Source organism: Canis lupus, chromosome 16 (assembly GCF_011100685.1).
Source record: "Canis lupus familiaris isolate Mischka breed German Shepherd chromosome 16, alternate assembly UU_Cfam_GSD_1.0, whole genome shotgun sequence".
NCBI classification, from domain to species: Eukaryota; Metazoa; Chordata; class Mammalia; order Carnivora; family Canidae; genus Canis; species Canis lupus.
Genome location: NC_049237.1, coordinates 5,650,536 through 5,665,819, shown reverse-complemented (window position 1 = coordinate 5,665,819; position 15,284 = coordinate 5,650,536). Strand labels below are relative to the sequence as shown.

Below are 15,284 nucleotides of genomic sequence, written 5' to 3'. Positions count from 1 at the left end.
GAAGTAACTGTTGAACAGATTAGGTTTTGAGAAGGAAATTAAAGAAATTTATGAAAATATACATGTCTGAATCATGAATGAGAAAGGCATTTCTGGAATGACTTGTTCTGTTTTGTTGTTTAAGAGGTAAGAGTGTTGAAACATAAAGAGTGTTCATTTTTCTGCTCAGTGATCCTAGCCTGACACTTTTATGGGTTCTGGGATTGGCAGGCAGCTCTGTTTCTGCCCCTAGTACCTCTTGCTGCCTTTAGCTGCTATTTTCCCTTATTTTGTACACTGCAAGAAAAGGAAAGTTAGTGAATAGACAGTGATTCAACTTTTTAAAATTTTAATTATTCCTGTTTATTGTTCAAAATTGATATAATAACAAATTAGTTCTATGGAAAAAGCACTTCCTGAATAGAGAAACAGGAACAATGGAGTTTCTTCCTGTTTCCTAGCATGCATCTACATGAATCATACTTTATTCTCTGCCTTGGACAATGAAGAATGGTCCTTAAACATTTGTGTTTCCTACCTCTTTTGTATCAAGTCTTCTTTGCTTTCTTTTAAGCCCATATACAAAGGATAGATTATTAATAGTAGTAAATTGAGAAGAATAAAAAGAACAAGATATCATTACAATATCTTTCCCTTTGTGATCCCACTGAAGGCTGAGAGATCAAAGCCAAAGAGGATCAAAGGCAATCAAAAAACCAAAAAGTCTTCAAAGCCTCCCATCCATTCCTAAAGCTCTTAGCCCTGGGAAAGATTGCCTCCAATTTTATTTACGTTTGAATTTGGAGAGGTGATGCATGAAGAAAATCATGTTTTTTACCTTGTTGACCTCAAGGCAGAAGTCATGTTACTACTAATACTTCTACTACTATAATACTACTACCAGTAAAGGTTCACAAAGTACTATCCCATTAAATTACCTACATTTGAGCTTAAATGTACTTGTGAGTTGTACAATATTCCTCTGTTTCATATATAAAAGCTTGTCACCTAGCTCAGATCACATAGCTGCAAATAAGTAATAAATAAAACCATTTTGAAATTTAGCTTCTCTGATTCCAGATCTTTCCACAAGGACCTGACTCTTCCCAATATTTCCTTTAGTGATAAATACACCCTTTTCACTATGATGGGTCTAGTTGACATATGTAAGATAGCTTTTTAAAACTTTCCAACCAAGTTTTTTCATTGTTTATCATTTTACCTACAATTATCACTTACAAAACTCTTCTTGCCCTGGAATCTGAGGTAAGTTGGTAAAGATGTGAGCTCCTAGAATTGTACTGCATTATCTCCAGGCTTTACCTGGGTTTCCCCTGAGACCATCTCATGTCCTTATGAAGGTGCTGCCCTGACTCTGATGCAGAGTCACGTTGACTGATAAATTGTCTGAAATATCTGGTGAAGCCTAGCTAATTGTATACAGTATGTACTCATTAAAATGGTTCTTTGACTCAACAGCTTCTGTTATCTCCAACTGTTTGCAGATTAATGGTTCTCACATTTTTTTAATGGGAACAAATAACCAGACATGGATGAGAGAATTTATTCTCCTTGGCCTGTCCAGTGACTGGGACACACAGGTCTCCCTCTTTGTCCTGCTCTTAGTCATGTACTTGGTGACAGTGCTGGGAAACTTCCTCATCGTTCTTCTCATCAGACTGGACAGCCGACTCCACACTCCCATGTATTTCTTTCTCACCAACCTCTCCTTCGTTGACGTCTCTTATGCCACAAGCATCGTTCCTCAGATGTTGGCACATCTTCTTGCAGCCCATAAAGCAATGCCATTTGTGAGCTGTGCCGCCCAGTTATTCTTCTCCCTGGGCTTGGGTGGGATTGAGTTTGTTCTACTGGCAGTGATGGCCTATGACCGCTATGTGGCTGTGTGTGACCCCCTGCGATACTCGGTCATCATGCACGGAGGGCTCTGTACTAGGTTGGCCATCACCTCCTGGGTCAGTGGCTCTATGAACTCTCTCATCCATACTGCCATCACATTTCAGCTGCCCATGTGCACAAACAAGTACATTGATCACATATCATGTGAAATTTTGGCTGTGGTCAGACTGGCTTGTGTGGATACTTCCTCCAACGAGATTGCAATCACGGTTTCTAGCATTGTTCTGCTGATGACACCTTTCTGCCTGGTTCTCCTGTCCTACATCCAGATCATCTCCACCATCCTAAAGATCCAGTCCACAGAGGGAAGAAAGAAAGCCTTCCACACCTGTGCCTCTCACCTCACAGTGGTTGTCCTGTGCTATGGTATGGCGATTTTCACTTACATCCAGCCCCGCTCCAGCCCCTCTGTCCTTCAGGAGAAGTTGATCTCTCTCTTCTATGCTGTTTTGACACCCATGCTGAACCCCATGATTTATAGTGTAAGGAATAAGGAGGTGAAGGGAGCCTGGCAGAAACTATTAGGGCAGTTATCTGGAATAACGTCAAAACTGGCAACTTGATGAATCCTGAGCATCACTTAGAGAAAAGAACTTTCCCTGCGCTTTATCCCAGTTAACTCCGATATGGCAGGCATCACCTGCATTGCCCTGGCAACCAGGAAGGAGATGACGACACATGTACTGGTAGGAGGCTGGAGGTTCAGTTGGGGTGTGGGATGTGGGTGTATTTTTAAGTCACAGCAGCATGTTCAGTGGAGTTGAGCACTGCTGTAATAGAACTTCTCACCCTTGGCAAGCCATAATAGACTCTTAATCACAGGAAACAAACTAAGAGTTGCTGGAAGGGAGGACAGTAGGAGGACAAAGTAACTAAGTGTTGGACATTAAGGAGGGAACGAGATGTAATGAGCACTGGGTGTTATATAAAACTGATGAATCACTCAACTCTACCTCTGAAACTAATACACTATATGTTAATTAAATTTAATTAAAATAAAATAAATTAAATTCTGAATTTAAATAAAAATAATAATTCTAAAAAATAAAGAGGAAAAAAAAAGTAAAAGAACTCACCCTTACTCAATCTTCATTCATATGGCCTAAGAGTAATTAAAGACAATAATTTACTCTTTTGATTTGTCACATTGTTGTAATTATGGACCTATTCATGAATCTTATCTTGGAACACAGTTTTTTATTCATCCACATTTTGTAAAAGGTTATCATGTTCCCAGTGGGAACAAAATCATTTTCAATTTGAGGACTCACTTAAAATGTGTGGTATATGTAACTATATTCAGTAATTGTGTGAGTCACTGTTCTAAGAATGAAGATATTTATTTGTGCTACATTCACTACATGTGGTTATAAAGACTATCCTGAGTAATGGAAATAATTGGGTGGAGAAACAGCAACTAAAATTCTTGTTTTACCCTGATGAGAATATAACCAAGGGTTGTTTGTACACAATAACTTTATTGGCTAAGGAAAATCTGAGATCCAGTCACTGCTAATTTATTGTATATACATGGACATGCATTCAAAGGCAAAAATTCTCTAATTCTGAAAATCAGCAAGCTTTTTCTCTGAACCTTTACAACTAAAGTAAGCAAATGAACAATGAGATAAATGTGTAAAATGTCAAAGACATAGTTAATATAAGAAAAGCACTTTCTTTAGGCAATCAATGAAAGGTAATGCAGTTTTGATGTGGATTTTGGATTATCAAGATAGGTCAGTCTGCTGTGCAGATGTTACTTGCAAGTCTCCACATTAAGAGCCTTCTTGTATCCCCCTACCCCAACACACACAAACACACACACACACACACACACACACACACACACACACACACGGGGCCCTACTCAACCTTTGTAAATTTAGTAATGGAGTATCATCTGTGAGTGTACCTCACCTCTGACAGTAACCTAAGAAAGTAAAAGGGGAAGAAGTGATTAAACAAGGGATATGTAGGAGATGGAGAATAAAGAATATAATTGTGAATCTCACTTTCTTCAAGAAAATGAAGAAAGTCTCCTTCCATCCCTTTGTCTCTCCATTGAATCTGTTCTTTCTTGTTTCACTGATTTGTATTTGGGAATTAGTGATTAGGAGTTGATGGGCTTCCACTGGCACCTCTTTTCTCTGTGAAACAAGAGGAGGTACCCATTGCCAAGAGTGCAGAGGAGGAAAGACGGGATAAGATCTGTGGGAATGGAGAAGGTTAAAAGCTCATATTGGGTCTAGGATAATGTGCCCCATTAGCTGTGGATACCTCTGTCTGGAATTTCATGCAATATCAATTACAAGGCCATAGTGGTCAAGTTTTCCCTCTGATATGACTCATTTTATTCTTAGCCTTCTCCAAATAAAGTCACAGATGATCATTTTATGGCATCAACTTTGTTAAAGACATTACTGTAGGCATTGTGGGGTACCAGAGTTGTGTTTAGATATGGCCGTGGCCTCCAAAAATCGACAGTGTTCCAAGGCAGGGGTTCGGAAACTTTCTATAATTGGCCAGATTGCAAATCTTTTAGGCTTTTCAGGTCACCCAGCTACTCAACTCTGTCATTGTAGCACTAAAACAGCCATAGACAACACATACAAGAATGAGTGGGGCTAGTACAAATACATCTTAATTTATGAACACTGAAATTTGGACTTTATAAGCTATGAAAATATTATTCTTCTTTTGATTTTTTCAACCATTTAAAAATGTAAAACACCTTTTTCTTGTGGCCATACAAAAATGGGCAGCAGGCCAAATTTGGCCTCGGGGCTGTAGTTTTCTACAGCAACATAGAAGAAATGGTTTAAAATGTAAAATTATAACACAAGATACACACAGAAAGAGCTCTGGAAATTCAAAGAAAGAGGGGATTTTTTTTTCCCTAGATGTGGAATGAGGGTCATACAGGTGAAGGCTTCTAAGAGAAGATGAAATAGTTCTCATTTCAGTTTCCATTTCATAAAGCATCTCATTTTTCATAGTCATTTAGATTCAATTACCCAAGATCTAAGGACTCCATACTAATGGATGAATGGAGGAGGTGCCTCATGCATTGAGCACCAGCTTAGATTTCTGTTGAATACTAATTGGATGATTTGCATTACTTCTTAGTCCTTGAAGAATTTAACAACAGTGGCAGGTCTGTAGGGAGTACTTTCTCTTATATCCAAGCTGAAGCTTTCATTCTACTGTCCCTCATTCTGATAAATGGGACCATCAAGTGTAACCCCCATTCCTTTAAAATCCATAATTTTAATATCTAAACCTGACCCTATTAAATATAGGTGCATACTACCAAGTCCATACGGTTTGGTTGTCCTTTCTGCTCCATCATTAGGCAAGGCTGCTCTCTGATCTTCAATATCATTTTCCTTCATCTTATAGAACATTTTTAAAATCACTTGTATGCACCTTACTCCCCAACTCTGTTGAGCCTTCTATATCTTCCTCATCAAAGTGCAACAGCACATTAAGCAATAAATACAATCCTGGACAAGTTACAAAACTTAAAAGTCAGTTTAATTCTCTGAAACATAAGCCTCTAGTGAGTAGTCAGTCTGAGAGGATGGAATGAAATTATTATACTTAAAGCGCTTAGTAAAATATCCGACACATGAAAAACACTTGATAACTGTTAGCTATTATTGTTGTTGTTTTTTTTTCTAGTAAAGCATCTTTCTCATTTCCCCCCAACTCCTGTCCTCCCTGACCCTCTAAAAATGTTTTAGGACTATTAGCTAAACCACCCAGAACAACATAAGAAGTCTGACACAAAAGTAGGTACCAGAAAAGTGTTATAAAACAGACTTCTGATTTTTTGGCACCAAAGAACAAATTTTGTTTTGTGCGTTCTTAATGGGGGGGAATTTTATCCCCAAGGGAGTGAAAATTGGTCCTTGCTGTGGGAATAAACATAATTATTGTAATGGTTTACGGTCCTTTGAAGGGCCATGGTACAAAAACAGATATATATTGTATCTGTGGTGTTAAAATTTCATGGGAAGTGAGTGGTTAAGAAAAAGATACCTAACAACTTTTCTTCCTTAGGTGGAAAATATTGAATAAATAATTGAGAAATGTTGCTCTATCTGTAGAGAACTATTTCTTCTTTGGGCATAAATATTCACAAGCACAAAGGACAGGAGACAAATAGTCTAGGTTAATTAACTATGGGCTTCAAGTCTGCCTATTTCAGTTTCCATTCCTGGACTTGGCCTACTCTATCTACACAAATCCTTCTGCCCAATTGGTTCCTACACCTACTTTGGCTTTTATAACCTCATGGGTATGGACAGCAGGATGTTGTTGAGTGAGTCCATCCTTGGGACTTGAGTCACTGGAGAATCTGTTATGTTCCTGGCCATGCACCTGATGGCAGTGCTGAGATACTTCATCAAGCCCTTCTGAAATATATATATATATATTTTTTTTGGTGCCAAAAAAATCAGAATTCTGTTTTATAACACTTTTCTGGTACCTACTTTTGTATATGTGTATATATATATATATATATATATATATGAATGAACTGTTATATATATGAATGAATTAATATATATATATAATGAATGAATAAAAATATTTTATATATATATTTTTTTCTTTTAACTAAATGGCTATGTTTTTTAGGGTTCTATTATACGATAGCACTGTTTCACACATGCTTATTCACTTTTTTGGGATCCTAAATATCTAAGTTTTATAGGGGATGTTAGAATTCCCATCTACATCCTATATCCTATAAAATATAGGATTTAAGTCAGATTCATAAAAATCTGAAGGAACAGAGCAATATTACCTAGCATTTGTGCTACACTTACAAATTATAAATTTTATTTTTTATTGTTTTTAATGATTTTATTCATGAGAGACACAGAGAAAGAGACAGAGATATAGGCAGAAACAGTCTCCCTGCAGGGAGCCTGATGCAGAACTCAATCCCAAGACCCTGGGATCACAACCTGAGCCAAAGGCACTCAACAACTGAGCCACCCAAGTGCCCCCCAAATTATACATTTTAGAGGCCTACTAAGTCTCCCAGGTTTCTGTTGGCACCTCTTCTCAAAAGTATCTATGTGGCACAGAGGAAGAGGTTGGGATTCATGTATATATACCTCCTGTGAGTTCAGACAGATAGAAATTTACACTGAGAGGCTGGATTCAGTGCAGATGTGACTTGTCTGATTCCAAAAGCATCATAAATTTCAACATGGACACCCCTCTTGGGATGTTAGCCGTGTGTGGATCAATGTTTAACTGAAAATGTGAACTGAAGATATAATGATATCTGAAGATATAATGTTAACTGAAGATATAAATCCCCAGAGTTATAATGTTATTGTCATAGTAGGATGGTTACACTTCCTAGAAATAAAATCCAAAACAAACTGATATATGCAAAATTAAGGACTAAGTAAATTAAATACTGCAACTGTGGAATATAGTAATGAACTGGTATCTGAATAGCGAATCTAGAATCCAAAGTGTTTTTGAAGTATGTCTATCTTTTTGTTTTTTCCTGTTTCTCAGGTTTGGTTCTTTCTGTTGGCCTTATTCTATCCTATGTCCTATGGTTCTATTCTATGGTTCTTAGATTTCCTCCATGAGGTGGAAAATGTAACCTTGGAGGCTCCAGATATACATTATGATGTGGGAAATAAAATCCTACCTTGTTGACCGGCTCGAATAGAAAAGTCTCAGAGATGGGTTTGAATTAGCTTAGCTTGGATTACGTGGCCCTTCCTCAGCTAAGCTCTGTGTCAGATTTGAGGCATTTTGACCAGGCATGAACATATTTTGTTGACTTGAATCATTTCAATTCATGATAACTTGTTTCATCTCATCATATATTCCATTTTGATAAGTGCTTCATGCACACTTGAAAAAAAGTATTTTCTGTTATTGTTGATTAGAGAATTCTATGAATGTCAGTTATGTTGAGTTTGATAATGTTCAGATTTTTCTCTTACCTTACTAATTCCTTACTATTCCCTTCCTTACGTTTGTTCTCTCACTTATTAAGAGATAAGTATTGAAATCTCTAACTATAATTGTGGATTTGTCTATTTCTTCTTGCATTTCTATCAGTTTTTGCTTTATGTGTTTTGAAGTTCTGCTGTTAAGCACTTAAATATTTATACTTGTTCTGTATTCTCTATTAATCGAACCCTTTATCATTATGAAATACCTTTCCTTATCCCTGATAATATTCTTTGTTCTGAAATCTACTTTGACTGATATCAACATCGAAATTCCAGTTTTCTTTTAATTAGTATTAAAATGGTATTTCTTTCCCATATTTTAGAGATTACTCTACTTCATTTCTTGCTTTCCAATGAAAATTGTCCTTTGTATATTTTGTCCTGATCTGTAGTTGTACTGTACTCAGAACCCCCAGGTGTGAAGGTAAATCCATTTCCAGTTTCTCTGTTTTGGCTGGAAATAGAAGTCTTATCTTAGGTTTTTAAAGCCTTCTAAAACTAAATTTGTGTTTGGATTCTGGAGTCATCTTTTTAATTGTGACAAATATTATGAGAAAATGTATCTGCGAACTCAAAATAGTTTTAAGATTCTTTCACTTTTCTCCGTTGGGACTCAGGTTATCTGCTGCTAGAAGCTGTGTGCTGAACCATTGTCCCACACTACTTCTAAAATATTTTATTATTTCTAGTGGTGAGAAGATAGAGGTTCTCTCACAGGAGAAACTACTTTCCAGGGCTTTCTAAATCAACCACTTTCCAGAGACTTTTTTTTTTTTTTTTTTACCTTATCTGAAAGGTGAGGAAACTGGACTAGATGGGAACCACTTCCATAAAGCTACATTACTCTATGAATCTGTGACTCCTATTTTCTGCGGAAGATGAATATTTCAGACTAGGTTCTCAAAAGAGCTTACCATTATTTTTTGAAAAACAAATTCTATTTAAAAAAAAAAAATCAGAAGCCAGGGTGCCTCGGTGGCTCAGTCCGCCTTCAGCTCCAGTCATGATCTTGGGGTCCTGGGATCAAGCCCACATCAGGCTTCTTGCTCAGTGGGGCGTTGGCTTCTCTCTGCTCCTCCCCGCTGCTCATTCTCTCTCTCTCTCTCTTTCTCTCTCTCTCTCTCACTCAAATAAACAAATAAAATCTTTTTTAAAAAAATCAGAAGCCATAACTATAATAAAGAGAATTTAAAAACACCAAAACTTTGACTTGATTTTATTGTGACACATCAGAGAATTTTATGTAATAGTGGGTAAAGATACGGTGTTATTATTTGGGAATTTTTAAGTTAGGCATTTTAAATATAAAGCTTCTATTGTTATTAACAATCATTGACCCAAAATAAAATATTATTTTTAAAATAGTGTATTCTACAAAACCTATGATTCAAGAAAGACTGGTGATTCTAGAGCTGGCTAGATCTAAATCCCTAAATCCCTTCATGTTTTGGGGCAAGGTATTCCATCTCTCTAACCTCCTGTACAGACAATTTTTAAGAGAAAAATCAGTACATATAGATGTCAGTATCGACATTACTTTTGCTATTGTTAATTTGGGCAATATTGCTTTATGTCAGAGTTTTAATTTTTGAAGTATTTTTGTAACTATCATCTTATTCTATTGTTTTATTAATTCATTGTAAGGACTGCAATTATAGAGTACCACAAACTGGATGGCTTAACAGAAATATATTTTTCTGCAATTCTGGATTCTAGAAGTCTGAGATCAAGGTGTTGGCAGAGTTGATTTCTTGAGGCGTCTGTCCTTTCTGTAGGTGGGTGTCTTTTTCCTGTCTTTTCCCTGGTCTTCCCTCCTTGCATGTCTGTTTCTTAATCTTTTCTTATAAGGACATCAGTCATATTGAATTAGGGCTCACCTTAATGATCTTATTTTAACTTAATTACCTCTTTAAATACCTTGCTTCCAAATATAGTCACATTCTGAGGTTTTGGAAATTAAGATTTCAACATGTGAATTTGGAAGGGACCCATTTCAGCCCATAACATTCTTATATTCAACAAAGATTATTGCCATGATTATTATAGCCCTCTTTCTTTTTAGTTTATCCACTCAGGAGGGGGATCTGGCATTATTATTCCTACTCAAAATATGAGGAAACCAATATCAGAAGAGAATTTGGAAAGACTACAAAGAATTTAATTTGATTGATATTTTATTTTCTGTAAAATTACTGAGACTTATTATAAGATAAAAAAGGTCTCAAAGATAAGAAAGATCTTATAGGTAAAAAGTCTTTAAATTTTCATTACAGGCAATTTTACCGAGATGCAATTCTGCTAAGGGCTATTGTAAGGACTAAGCATTATGTATTATTTAGGCATTTTATAAGTACTAGATAAGAACTCTCTACTGCACTTACTAAATGCTAAGTATTATTGCTAGAGGTCAAGTGAAAGTCAAATTTGTGATAATCTGTGAACACTTAGAGATCCATAATATGACACTTAACAGAAAGGAGACAGTGTGACTGAACAAGTCTCTTGCACTTCCTGATTTTTCTTTTCTTTTGAAGGAAGGGGCACGATTGAATGGCACATGCATATAGAAATTCAGAAGAGTCAGTTCCTGCAATCAATTTCATAGATTGTCATAAACTTATGTGTTATAGACATGGAATAAAATGTAGACATGATGTGACCCAACTTTCTACTGTTGGTAGAAGATTGATAGCAGGGCTTATAGTTTGGTAAGACAACACAGTCTTTGTTCCAACTAGAAAAAGGCATCCCTTCAAGATAAAAAGTCCCATGGCAGGGCACGTCCATTGCCAAGCAAAATAGGGGAGGGGTTTGATAATATTTTCTTACTACCTCATTGCTCCATGTTTTGTCTAATGCACAACTACATATTTTGGTTCCAGAGTGCAGAACAATTGAAGTGATTCTGTTTCATGGAAATTTGATGGGACACACCCAGATAGCTTATCTTTGAGGAAATATCTTTAACATAGATTTTATTTCTCTAAGGCTTTAGGTTTTTTTTTTCAGGATATTTTATATTCCATCAGCTTTTGGTAAGTTATATTTTAACAGGAACTTGTCCTTTGATATAAGTTTTCAAATTTATTGACATAAATATATTAATAGTTTTGTTTATTGTTCTTTGAATATCTGCTGAATTTCTACTTCTAACCTTTTTTTTTCCTTTTTTTTTAAGATGTTATTTATTCATTAAAGACACAGAGAGAGGCAGAGACAAAGACAGAGGGAAAAACAGGGCTCCTCTCAGAGAGTCCAACAGGGGACTTGATCCCTGGACCAGGATCACGCCCTGAGCCGAAGGCAGACGCTCAACTGCTGAGCTACCCAGGTGTCCCAACTTTTTTTTCATTATTATTTTATTTGTCCTTTTCATTTTCCTTTCTTAAAATCATGTTTATTGATATAAAATTTTACATTCAGCAAAATTCGTTAAAGTGTATACTTATGTAATTTTTGACAAATGTTTAAAACCATCAGAAACAGGATGATAGAATATTTACAAAAGTTTCCTTTCTCTAAGGGTGCCTGGGTGGCTCAGCAGTTGAGCATCTGCCTTCAGCTCAGGTCATGATCCTGGGGTCGTGGGATCAAGTCCCACATCGGGCTCCCCTCTGGGAGCCTGCTTCTCCTTCTGCCTGTGTCTCTGCCCCACTCTCTGTGTCTCTCATGAATAAATAAATAAATAATCTTAATAAAACAAAAGTTTCCTTTCTCTAGCTTGTGGTCAATGTTCTCTTTTCACCCCAGCTCCAGGAAATTACTAATCTCATTTCTGTGCCTATAATTTTGCCTTTTCCAGTATGTTAAAAGGAAAGTAATCATAATGATATAGCCTTTTATGCTTTGCTTGTCTCCTTTCACTTGTAATAATACATCAGAACTCGTGTACACGGCTGCATATAGTAGTTCATTTCTTTTTTTTAAAAGATGTTTGTTTGTTTGTTTGTTTATTTTGAGAGTGTGCAAGTGCACATGAGTGGGGGAAGGCAGAGGAAGAGAGCAAATTTCAAGTAGACTCCCAGCTGAGTGCAGAGTCTGGCTCAATATCATGACCATGAGATCATGACCTGAGCCAAAATCAAGAGTTGGACACTCAACTGACTGAGCCACCCAGGTGCTCCTCATTTCTTTTTGCTGCCAAGTAGTGTCCCATGATGCACATGTACCACAATCTGTTTATCTATCAGCAGTTGATAGATATTTGAGTTATTTCTTTTCTTTTGGCTGGAGCATTTAGTCCATTTACATTCAAAGTAATTATTGAGAGATATGTATTTGTTGCCATTTTATTACTTGTTTGTGTTTTTTTTTCCTGGAGATTTTCTCTGATCCTTTCTTGTATTTCTTTCATGTTTTGCCTATTTTCTTGAGTGATTATTTGAATTTCTTCCTCTCTATATGTTTGTCATTGCTATTAGGTTTGGATATATGGTTGCCATTAGGTTTGTATACAACCTCTTCTGAGAATATCTGCCTATAATAAGTGCGTGGTCATTTAAGTTTGAACCCATTCTTTTCTTCTCTTGCTACATTTTGCTTACGTATGTGTCATTATATTTTATATCCTATTTTTTGGTGATTTTTGATTTTTTAAAGAAATATTCATTTTTACTGTTTTTGTGTTTCCTACTTTTATACTATTAATTTTGGTATTTCCTTTCCACTCAGAGTCCCCTTTAACATTTCTTTTTTTTCTTTTCCTTTTCTTTCTTTCTTTCTTTCTTTCTTTCTTTCTTTCTTTCTTTCTTTCTTTCTTTCTTTCTTCTTTTTTTTTTTTTAAAAGAGAAATAAAGCATGAGCAAGAGGTCAGGGGCAAGACAGAGGGAGACAGAGAATTTTAAGCAGTCTCCACACTCAGTGCAAAGCTTGATGCAGGGCTCTATCTCACAACCCTGAGATCATGACCTAAACTGAAATCAAGAGTTGGATGCTTAACTAACTGAGCCACCCAAGTGCCCCTCCCCTTTAATATTTCTTGCAGAACTCCCTTGGTTTTTGTTTGTCTGGAAACTCTTAATCTCTTTTTCTATTCTGAATGATAGACTTGTTGGATACAGTATTCTTGGCTGCAGATTTTTCTCATTCAGCACTTTGAATATATCATGCCACTCCCTGCTGGCTTGCCAAGTTTCTGTTGAAAAATCTCCAGCTATCGCTATGGATTTTTCCCTTGTAAGTTAATGACTCCTTTGATCTTAGTGCTTTTAAGACTTTTTCTTTATCACCATATTTTGCAAATGTAACTTTGTCTTAGTGTAGGCCTGCTTTTGTTGATTTCTATGGGAGTTCTCTGTGCCTCCTGGATATCTGTTTTTCCCCCACATTAGGGAATTTTTCTCTAATTATCTCTTCAAAATTTCTACCTTCTTTCCTCTTTCTCTCCTTCTGAGACTCCTATAGTATAAATGTTTTTACCTTCGATGGAGTCATTGAGTTCCCTGTCTATTCTTGTTTGCATAATTCTTCTCTCTCTTTCATTCAGCTTCATTGCTTTCCATTATGTTGTCTTCTAGGTCATTGATTCATTCCTCTGCTTCTTCCAGCCTGCTGTTCATTTCATCAAGCATATTTCTATTCTTGTTTATTGTACTTGTCATCTGATTGATTTCATAACTTTATCTCTGTGGTAGATCACTGATGTCTTCCATCCTTTTCACAAATCCAGTGAGTATTCTTATGATAATTACTTTAAAATCTCCAACAGCCATGTTACTTATATCCGTTTCACTTAGATTTCCATCTGTGGCCATATCTTGTTCTTTCATTTGGGATAAATTCCTGTCTTCTCATTTTGTCTAAGTCTCTGCTTGTATCTTTATGTCAGAAAAGCCAGTTATTTCTCCTGTTCCTGGAAGTAGTGGCTTTATGAAGAAGAGGTAATGTACAGTCCAGGGCCTGATGCTCCAGGGAGTGTCTTCTGTGTGTGCAGCACGTGCTTTGCTGGTGTGTTTGGTTGCTCTGTCCTTCAGTCCCACTGTCTGCAGAGGCTCTCCTTGCCTGCTGTGGGCAGTTTTGTCCCTGGCTTGAATGTGGTAAGTTTTAACTAGGTGTGCTGTCGTCTGCTTGTGAAATGAAGCCTGTCACTATTTCTACTGTAACTGAGGCCTTGAAAAACTCTCTGGTTGAGAGGTGTTGGGGGGGCAGGGGTTTGTGCTGGTCTTCTGAGGGAGGGGCCCACCACACTGGGACTGAGGCAAGCATGACTGGGAAGGGTGGTTCCACGAGACTGCAGGGGGTAGGGCTTAGTGTAAGCAAGTTAGGCAGCCAGTGTTGGGACTGCATTACTTCTGGTACGTGGCTCTGAATTTATGATGAGGGGTGGGAGAGGGATATGGCACCAGTCAGCAGCTTTGTTCTCTGAGAGATCTCTCTGGGAATGCTGTCTCTCAGGGGCATGCTTCTAGAAGAGCAAATTATCTCCCCACTGTGTGCCCCAGGTACTCTTCAGATCACTGCTTCCACGCTGTCTGTCTCCATGTTGTTTGCCTGCCTTGTCTCCCAGTGCAGCACAGTGCCCTTAGGGCTCTATCCTAACCCAGTCTGCTGACCTTTACAGCTCCAGGCTTTAAGCCCCACTGACTGCAAGAACTCATGAGGTTTAGCCCCTCTTGTTTTCTAAGCCAAGAGCTATGGAGAAGTGTTCTCCTTGTGCAATCCCCTGTGTGTTTCTCTCTTTTCTCTCTCTCTCTCTCTCTGTCCTTTCCCTGAGTCCATGGCTCCTTCCCCTCTGCAGCAGCTGTGATCTGTTTCTCTTCTAAACCCTGTCTCTGCACTTCCTACCTTCTTCGATGTGGCCCCTCCTCTCCCTTTAGTTGTGGAGTTTGTTCTGCCAATATTTAGGTCAATTTCTGGGATATTTAGGGTGATTTGATAGTTATCTAATTGTATTCATGGGATGAGACAGGCCTAAGTTCCTCCTACTCTGCTGCCATCTTCCTCAAGAGCCTCCTTTTTATTTTTTTAAGATTTTATTTATTTATTGAGAGGCACAGAGAGGCAGAGACATAGGCAGAGGGAGAAGCAGATTCCCTGTGGGGAGCTGGATGCAGGACTCATCCCAGGACCTTGGGATCAAGACCTGAGCTAAAGGTAGATGTGCAACCGCTGAGCCACCCAGGTGCCCTCTCTCAGGAGACTTCTATTTATTTTTTTATATAGCTGGATACATTTTGCTAATATTTTTTAAGTATTTTTATGTCCTTGATCACGAGTGATTTTGATCTATAGTTTTCTTTTTAAAAATTTGTGATGTTTTTGCCCTGTTTTGGTATTAGTACAATGCTTAAATAATGAATTGGAGAAAGTTCTGCTTCAATTTTCTAGAATATTTCTTCCTTAAAATTTTAGTACAGTTCACCAGTGATGCCACTGCATCCTATTCCTATT

The 15,284-nt window shown here is 37.3% G+C and overlaps 1 protein-coding gene across 1 annotated transcript; it reads left to right on the top strand.

Annotated features, from left to right (window-relative positions):
* Positions 1-1,508: 1,508 nt before the first annotated feature.
* On the top strand, positions 1,509-2,462 carry OR2F1D (olfactory receptor family 2 subfamily F member 1D). The gene has a single exon (XM_038559212.1). The coding sequence runs from the start codon at positions 1,509-1,511 to the stop codon at positions 2,460-2,462; it is 954 nt and encodes a 317-aa protein (XP_038415140.1).
* Positions 2,463-15,284: the final 12,822 nt, after the last annotated feature.

What these genes read in the sequence shown, in the direction of transcription:
- OR2F1D (XM_038559212.1), top strand. Translation starts at nt 1,509, where the DNA reads ATGGGAACAAATAACCAGACATGGATGAGAGAATTTATTCTCCTTGGC.